This window comes from Sander lucioperca, chromosome 1 (genome assembly GCF_008315115.2).
Source record: "Sander lucioperca isolate FBNREF2018 chromosome 1, SLUC_FBN_1.2, whole genome shotgun sequence".
Taxonomy (NCBI): Eukaryota; Metazoa; Chordata; class Actinopteri; order Perciformes; family Percidae; genus Sander; species Sander lucioperca.
Window position 1 is genome coordinate 18,205,805 of NC_050173.1, and position 9,487 is coordinate 18,215,291.

General features: G+C 40.5%; 1 protein-coding gene across 4 annotated transcripts in view; it reads left to right on the plus strand.

Annotated features, from left to right (window-relative positions):
• The first annotated feature begins 3,873 nt into the window (after positions 1 to 3,873).
• The window catches only part of phldb2b (pleckstrin homology-like domain, family B, member 2b), a 43,238-nt gene continuing 37,624 nt past the window's right edge, over positions 3,874 to 9,487 (plus strand). For 2 of the 4 annotated variants that reach the window (XM_036006781.1, XM_036006778.1), the window contains exon 1: positions 3,908 to 4,311. In XM_036006781.1, the coding sequence (XP_035862674.1) occupies positions 4,279 to 4,311 (33 nt within the window). In that variant the 5' untranslated portion in view covers positions 3,908 to 4,278. Of the gene's footprint in view, positions 4,312 to 9,487 lie in introns of all 4 variants that reach the window. The other 2 variants (XM_036006791.1, XM_031301340.2) reach the window with 2 other exon arrangements.

A 9,487-nucleotide genomic window follows, 5' to 3' on the forward strand; every position in this document is an offset into this window, starting at 1 on the left:
ACAGTCGTCCTGCATTCCTGTGGTTAGAGTAGGGAATGAGAGGAGGAGAGAGAGACTGCAGAAGAAGACGCAATGTGATTTACAAAGCAGAGAAGAAAGTAAGAAAAAGTTCAGCTGGAATCATAGAAAAATGGAGAACGCAGAGAGAGCTATCTGAACAGCTGGTTTTTGTTTTTCCTTGAGCAGCAGCAGCAGCATCTAACAGGAAAGTCAAATGTTTTCTTTTCATATCAACTCTCCCCTTCTTTTTTTGTTACTCTCTGACTCTCTTGTGTGAAATTGTCTGTTCTGTCCAGGCCACATTGTTGACATGGTTGAGTGTGGTCAGCAAGCGCCGCAGGGCTCACACACACCAACACACACAGTCACATGCTGCAGGCACTTTAATTGTGGAGTAATTACACATACCACAGCAGGCAAGTGGGAGAGCGGAAAGCAGCAGCTCCAACTGATGGAGAGCATTCCTTTGTTGTTTGGATTGGTCCTCTCCCCCCCCCCACACCCTCTCTCTTTCTCCTCTGTATCCCTGCTGGCTTCCCAGGTTTCAAAGGAGAAGAGGACGACAACTCAAGATCATCCAGGTGTTAATAAAGTTCTAAAGTGATGCTGCATTTGTGCTTGTGTTCGTCTGTTTGCCAACCAAGATTCTGTTATTCTGCAAACAGTCGCTTCGTGCAAACATTGACACACATCTTCCAAAAACTATTTTTGGTCCTGTTGGTCACCACAATCCTGTCACGTCATTTCTCTCTCCCTAAATTCAACACTTCAGTCCCCTCCAGATTAGGGATGGGAATTACCAGCGGCCTCACGATACAATATCATCACAATACGAATACGAACATTTTGCGATATTCTGCGATATATTGCAATTTATTACCTTTTTTTCCAACTTCAAATTTTTCCCAATTTAAAAATGATGTCCCCAAAAGGAAACTTTGTCAACATCTGTTTTATCTAAAAAGGTACATTTCTCTGTTTGTTCATCCCACTTTAATTTTATTGCTGCAAAATGGGATTGTCAAGCAGACAAACTGACCAACACGTATAATAATTGATCGATACTTGGCGTCTGTGTATCGATACAGTATTGCCACGGAAAATATCGCGATACTATGCTGTATCGATTTTTCCCCCCCACCCCTACTCCAGATCCACACCACAAGTGAAAGCAAACAGTCTTAACTTGGGTTCATCACACCCAAATACATGGTCAGTTTCCAGTCTTTAAGACGATTTCTGGGGGGCATTTCAATGGCGGTAATATCGACACACTCATGCTTTGGTTGCGTAGTGTGTTTGTGTTAAATAAAGATTTGTCACTATTTTTAAAAAGCCAATTATGTCAGCCTAAAAACACTACTCTGCAAATACACTGGTGAGTAAACCGAGTTTAGTTCATTTAACCAATGCTATATGCCTGGTGTTACGTGATGTCAGTGACCCGGGTCAGTAACATCCATTACACCCAGATTTGTAAGTGTTCTCTTTTAGACCATGATGACTACGGTATTGAAACAGCTGTAAAAACAGATGGCACTGTATCCTATGACTATCCTACCTCTGACAGACTGAAGGGTGAGTTAAGAAAGAAAACGTGTAGAGGCGCAGCACCAGACCACCACAAACAGATAGAAATGCACCTCGCTTACCCTTAAGCCACAAACAGTGTCAATGTCATCCAATTATCTGTCATTAAGATGTTATTAAAAGCACAACAGTTTTAACCACACAAATCCTCAAAGCCCTACATCAATGATGGATTTACATGAGATTGAATGAGCTGTCAGAGTGTTGGTTTTAAGTGGTTCATACTGATTCACAGGCTTGTTGTGAACATTAGACTGGAAAAACAAGTTATGGCTGTTAAAAACGTATTAAAAAAGTAAGATGCAGGATTTGTCCAAATAAAACTGTGCCTCTCGCTGAGGGTCTCCCTCTCCAAACAGCTCCAGAGCTCCTGCTCTGCCTCCTGGGAACACATTGGAGTTGTGGAATTTTCTCGGGAATGCTGTCAAACGTTCGGCGGCGACCCTCTCATACCCACAGGCTCTGCGATGATGTCATTGGGAAAGCTTTGCAGCTCTCATGCCAGCAAAGCAACCATGGAGGCATAATAGCTTTATAGCTTCTGGAAACACTTGACAAGAAAGCATGTTCATTAGAACCATTTTCAGGGATCATTATCCTGATAAGATTTAGCTCTTTCCTTTTAGGGTTTTTGGCCTCGAAAGATGCATCTGTTAATTTTGAATCAAGACCTAAAATCATCAAAAAGCTCACATGACATCTTGCCATATGGAAGAAAATTTCAGAAAAGTCTGGTGACAAAAACTAATGTATCATAATGGACAGCATTCATTTTTTCCAAGAAACCTATTTCACTATCTGGTCTGGCCTATATTGAATGTGATCTTCCCATTTTTTTTCTTCCTCCTTCATCGTTGTGATAACAGAGTACAGCCAGTTGGGTTTGTGAGGTTTATGTGAGTTGAAGATTCACACTTTGAGGGATATGTGATTATGTGTGTTCAAAACCTTTATTGACTCCTTTGGCCAGTAGATCTCTACACATACTGAGTGTCACGGAGAGCTGAATAGCAGTGGAGAAAGTGGAGTAGTGCTGGGTGCACAAGCTCTCTTCCTGTTTAATCCACAAAGACATCCTTGCGGTGCCTGAGAGATAAGAGCAGCAGGATTCTGCTGCCATGGATGTGCGTGTGTGTGTGTGTGTGTGTGTGTGTGTGTGTGTGTGTGTGTGTGTGTGTGTGAGACTTACTTTGGCCTCAGTCCTAACCAGACCAGAGGACCACTTCCAAGATTACATTTGTCATTTTCCAGCCATAAGAACACACCATGCATTATGCTTCAGTTGTGGTCCATGTTGTGTTCATACAGCCTAAAGTAAAGTCTGCACAACCAAGGTTGTATTATAGTTGTGCATAATGTGTGTTGTTGTTTTATGTGACCTCTGTTATGAGCTGTGGAGAATGCATGAATGTCAGCCAAATAGCATTACCTACCTCTGATACAGAATGGCTGGCTTCTACTCCTTTATGTCTGCAGACTGATGCATGACTGTACATGTAGCTGAGATTTTTCAGATGGTGCACGTAACTTACACAAAGAGCAGCCAGAATTTCTTAGACCAGATTTTTAAGGCTAAAGCACATTACAACATTATGTGTTTTCATTGTGGAAACACAGATATTTTGGTGAAAATGAAGATAATTGTACAAATGAATTGTTTTTCCCTACACAACTTTGTTAAAACAGCCAATAAACTTGACTGTTTGTGTCCTTATCAGAGGGGTGTTCACATTGGGTCTGTCCCTGAGGTATGTTATGGGATATAATACTGTAGCAAAAAAACACCAGTTCCACCATCAATGCTTAGTTAAGGCTAAGGATGTTTTTACTGGTAATTGGAGAGCAATTTTAATTCATAATTCATGTGTATGTGTTTTTGTTTTCGTTATTTGTTGTGTTTTATGTGTGGGTTGTCCTACTTTCCTACCAACCCATACTGTGTTAATATACGTACATGTCATTTAAGTTATAGGGTTTTTTTCTCACAAGGGAAGGTTTCTTAACCTTCATCATTAGTCACTGGATCAAGTGCCTGCTGCATGATATGATTTTTGCCAGTTTATTTTAGCACCAGTCTGCAGTATTTCTATTGCATTGTGTCATGTGAATGGAGACTAGCCTGCATTCCTGTTGTAATATCATTAGCTAAACATGCTTCTTATCGTTGTCTCTTATCATTGTTGCCAAGTAGGTCTGAAAGAATGCTCCTCCCCTTTTCTCCCTCTCTGGGTCAGCCTAAAGGCTTCTCTCTTTGAGCCAGGGAGAATGAGAGGTCAAGTGTAGGTGGTCTGTTAGCACCTGCACATTATGCTCTGTGTGCGGCAGTGAGAGAGAGAGAGAGAGAGAGAGAGAGAGAGAGAGAGAGAGAGAGAGAGAGACTCCCTCCCCTTGTTCCCTCTCCAGCTCCACTTCCAGCTGTTGCTGCATTCCTCCACAAGTCGCAGTTGGCTGAAGGCCGCCGGCTTTTTACGTTTGTGTACGTATGGAGCGTGTGTGTGTTCGTGTGTGCCGGTGTGTGTCAATGTGACAGATGATTTAAAGTATCTTCTATGCAATCCACAGGTTGCTCATGCTGCACAGGAAATGTTTTCGCTGTCAAGAAAGAGACTGTGATCACAGCAAAGGCAGCAGTGACAGAATATTTTCGGGATCTTGGAGCAGTTGCGTAATTGCGTCCTTTCCTGCACAATGACAGAAGTGGCCTGTCCCGCTTCAATAATGGTAAGCGCGTTTTTTATGTGGGGGAAAACTACAGAATTCACTTGGTTTTTTTATGATCCAAATGTTTGTTTCTAAATTCGGAATGGCCCCTGGTGTTTAATCCACAGCTCAGGGAGTAGTTACAGTGTTTGTTTCTGAAGTGAGCTGTGTAAATCTTATCCGACTTTAATTCCACTTTTGTTCTCAGCAAACAAAATACAGGGGAAGTTTTGTTTGTTTCTGGGCTACTGATTAACATGGAAATATAGGCGTGTTATGTGATTCCACTGAAGATAAACATTAAAAAAAATATGCACATGCTTGATGACCTAGACGTTAAAATTGGAATATTATATATTTTGTAATTAGCCTATAGGCTATTTTATTATTTAAATATATTTATCATACCATTGGCCACTATAACAAATACAGTGATATTATGAGGCCTATAAGAAGACAAATCAGAGCAGTGGTTTGACTGATTATGAATGGTAGATATAGGATCATGTATGTTAGTGTGTGAATAGGAGCATAATCCCACATTTGACACAAACAAACGTTGAGAATATCTTTGATATAAGTGGATCCGATCATGGCACAAGCTGGTACACCTAAATCATTCCAAGACTCAGATGACTTGTTCTTGCTTCCATGAGTTCATTGAAGCACCGCATGTTGCTTCCCCTCTAATGCAGCCAATCATGTGACCTAACTTGGAAATCAACCAACACATTTAAGGACGCAGACCAAGTCTTACCACCTCTTTAACATGTCAGATTGATGAAGAGGAGGCATGTCTGTGGTATGTGAGTGTGTGAAGGGGTGGCATTAAACCGGGCCCTTGGTAACTAAATTGATCTGACATCTTAATACCTTCCATTTCCCAGTGAGGAAATTGTATACAATGTTACACTTGTCATGCGGAGTTGGTCTTGTCAGTTATGTGGAAACAAGTTGCATGCTGTATATTATGGCTCTGGATCCTAGTGTAATAGTTAGGTTTTGGATTTGTCTTTGGTGGATCTAACCACAGCACGTTACCCAGATAGCAACACATCTGTGTGTTCTTTAAAATAGTGAAGAGAGTATTACATCAGAGAGACTAATTCAAACTTGCTACAAGTACAAATCTCCACATGTGGTGTCATTAGCTAATGTTAAAACCATTATACCTGTCAAGTTGGCTCTGGCCATGATGTGGAAGCCAGAAGGATACAACCGTTCTGTCAGAAGGACTCAACATACCAATACTTTTGTGTGCTGAAGCTAATTATATTTCTACTCTGTGTTGTTAAGATTTCCTCCACAGTATGTACTGTGTATGTGTTTTTATGCTTGGATTGTGAAAAGTGCAGTATAGGATCCCATTTTGTTTGGAGGCCAGTGGTGCAACTTGGGGAAACTTTTTTTTTTTTTGGTCCATTACCGTAATCTTTTTGCCTTTATCTTGGATTCTTGAGTGTGCGTTTTTATCCATTTCCTTTTCTTTTGTTTCCCCGGCTTGCTCAGTTTGTTTTTCTTATTATCTCCAAGTCCATCTTTCTGCCGAATTATTTTCTTTTCTTTTCTATCCAGCAGTTACAGTTTATTTCAACATTTGTGCTATGTTACTAATGTGGGTTATATTGTCCCTCTACCAGCTCACTGTCCCTCCATGTCTCTCTGTCATATCCGCCCCCTCAGAAATCCAAACATTAGTTGATCCCCTCCATATGGCAGTAAAGGTAACCTGGGCTTTACTTTACAAAGACACACACACACCCTCAATAGAAATTCAAGTTAGATTTCCTCCAACTTTAAGTCAGCTGCAATAACAATGGACTTTCTTTCCTGTAAGGATCTTGCATTTCGGTAAATGATACGGGGGAAAAAAGCTTATTGGAGTGTGAGAGAGTTTGAGTTGGAGAACAATGCTTGTGGATGTTTGTTGTGTTTTAGCAGCGGTTCGAGGTCAAGTTGTGTTAATCAGCTTGCAGTTTCACCAAACAAACACACACACACATGCAGGGAAACACACAATCATAGACACAAACACATGCACCCACACACGATGAAGTCAATTTAAGAGTTTCTTGTATGGACCAGTGACAGAGAAGAGCAGTATTGTATGCCCAAAAGGATAGTGCATGTGTGTTGTGTGTGTGGCGATGTTGACGTCTATGGTGTGTATGCATGCATAAGGCATGTATTAAACTACTTAAAGTTACATTGAAGACATTATTGCACACAAAACATAGAGTGTAGTGAAGAGAAGGGAGGAAGATAACCCCGTTTAGCCCTATGCGTTGCTCTTTAAGAGGGACACAGAGAGAGGGACTCCATATTAAACAGCATCTGTGATACAATGCTGGCTTTGTCAGGTGGGAGGAGGAGAGGGTAATGATGGAATGTTAGAGGAGGGCATGTTAGTGAGAGACAGAGGGATGGAGAAAGAGAGAGATAAAGCCAGAGAGAGGAGTGCAACAGGATTAAAAAGACACAGCCGTTAAAGCTTAAATAGCAGATCAAACACATTAAGGGCATGAGAAAGAAAATCAGGTGGAAAGACAGCATTTTTAAACAAGTACTATACAGGTGGTATTTAAAAGTAAATGGACAGAGATGGGACTGAGAGCAAATGAGAAGAAAGAAGAAAGTGTTATTCTTAACAGTTTGGGAAATTGGGCTACTGATTAAGGAGCTGACATGCACAATCGCACCATATGACACTATACATTAACTTAATGTATTCTCTACAATTACATATTTCATTCTACATCACAAATACTTGTTTGCAAAACCCAAAGACATGGAAAACATTTCCAAAAACTAGCATTTTGGAAATCATTGGTTGTTTTAACACCCATTGAGTCATTCCGTTTCCACCAGGCAACTTTTATTTCTGTAGCAAGTCTACAGCCATCTTAACAGTCACCTTGACTGTAGCCAGATGTATCATTATTTCCACCCTCATCTCCTTTGGTTGGTGAAGTTTATACCCCGAGCCAATATATCATGTTGAGGAGCTGCCTCCCTTGAAACACCCTCTAGCCTAAAGCCAATGTAAGCGACTTCAGTAAAGTAGACACATGCTCAGAAGAAGCAGATGGCTAACATGGAAAATCTGCATTAGAAGTAGAAAAGAAGAATCCTGATTATTTGTCTGTTGCACGTTGTACCCTTCTATGCTTTCTGTTTTATGCTATTGTTATAAATGTTGGTAACCTACTCTTACAGTAATGACTTGACTCCGCTCACAACTCGAAGACACCCGCAATTTCTTGAACACTATTTCAAGCATTGCAAATGAGAGAATTCTGTGTGCACATTCAGACAGTTACAGACCGAAAATGCCACATTATCTTTATTTTAACCCAAGATCATGAGTTTACTTGTCAGACACACACACACACACACACACACACACACACACACACGCAAGTGACTTAACCATCCCAACTGGTGCACTAAAGTCTGTTCCAAATCATTGGCATTAACAACACACTGAGATGTCCTGAGATGGGGTTATGAGAATGCAGCCTGCATCAAAAAGCAGACAAGAACAAAATGCAGAGGGTAATTGAAACAGAGAGAAAGACAAAACAGATGTAGAGGGAATTCAAACAGAGGAGGGGCTGGACAGAGGAATGAAAGCAGAGGATGAAGAAAGTAAAAAGGATGAGATGAAACAGTCCGAGAATGCTGGGTCTGTCCTTCTTGGTTTATGAGTCCTCTCTCTATCTTCCATCTCTCTCTCTATCTCTATCTCTCTCTCTCTCTCTCTCTCTCTCTCTCTCTCTCTCTCTCTCTCTCTCTCGCTCTCTTTCCATCACCCCATATTTCCATCACCCCATATTTCTATCTCTTTCTATCTGTGATGAAGGGCAAACTGAGTTTGTTGGGGAGACTCAGCTGTTCTACAGATGGGATCAAAGAGAGACTGTGTGCTGTGTGTGCATGCACGTTCTTGTACTTGTGTCTGTGTGATTTTAAAAACACAGTGTATGTTGTTTTAGCTGGTCTTTAATTATTGAAAGTGCTAGTTCAGGTGTACAAAAGATTTCGGATTATATTTAGTATTAAAAGAAGGTCAGGGCTGTGCATTTAGGATATTTTCCCATAAAAGGAAAATAATTCCTTCCATTCCATATCAGGAGTTAGTTTGTGATGAAATGTCGAAGTTTAGTCTATTGGACTTTCTTTCCCTCAGTCTGCCTCAAATGTTACTTGTTACCTAAACCTGATACTAATTATTCACATATATTATAAAATATTCTGCTATCAAACTCCATTGTAGCTGTAATGGCATTCTGACACCTTGTCAAGTTAATGTTAACAGTTAACAGGCCAAGGAACAACCCATTCAATTTTGGATTGGATCCGAATCACAGAGCGGATACACAATCATTTTTCACTTTTGTTATCATTGCGAAATAGGGCATTTGTGCTGCATTTATAAATAAGTTCCCAACTGGGACTATTCACACTGATTAACAATGTTAAAAATATGACATGATTTGGCCAAGGTCTGCACTCTCAGAAGGACCTTCTAGTTACCTTATAAAACCCATTGACTAAATCCAGCAACAGAGCAAGATTGGCATTCATTGGGAGTCCTGTTTCTGACTTTTCGTATCTCAACTTCACTTTGCAATACTAAGTGCCTTATGTTCTGTATTTGCATTGTGTACACTGTGATATTTTTGCATACTATGTTGCACATTCCTCTATTAACTAGAGTCATCTCAATTCATCGAGTAAGGTGGGAATGCTGTTTTCTGTTGTTTTTGTTTTTGTGTGTGTTTTGAATCTGTGTGCATTGTAAAATTCAATAAAAAGAACTATGAAAGAGGAATCGTCACAACACCTGATCCCTTTCACATTTCACATCTCAATTTTAAGATATTTATTAGAGCAGCTTTAAAGGCTAGGGAAATATCAGCAAAGGTCTTTACAAGTATATGTGTGTGTTTATGAGTTTCTCTATAAACCTGCAAATACCTAGACCATGCAGTAATCTCAATACTTGAGCTCTCTAAATCCAGAGGCCCTGATAACATCAGGTCTGGTGATTAGAGATTGTGGAGACTGGAGACCCCTCAGAATGCCAGAGCTGAAATCTGAAAATCTAGAATGGGGGTTGACACACCTCGTTGCTCTGCTTAAACTAGAGCACAGCAAGGCCAAAGACTTGTCCTGACCTGCCCAGTTAAGCTCA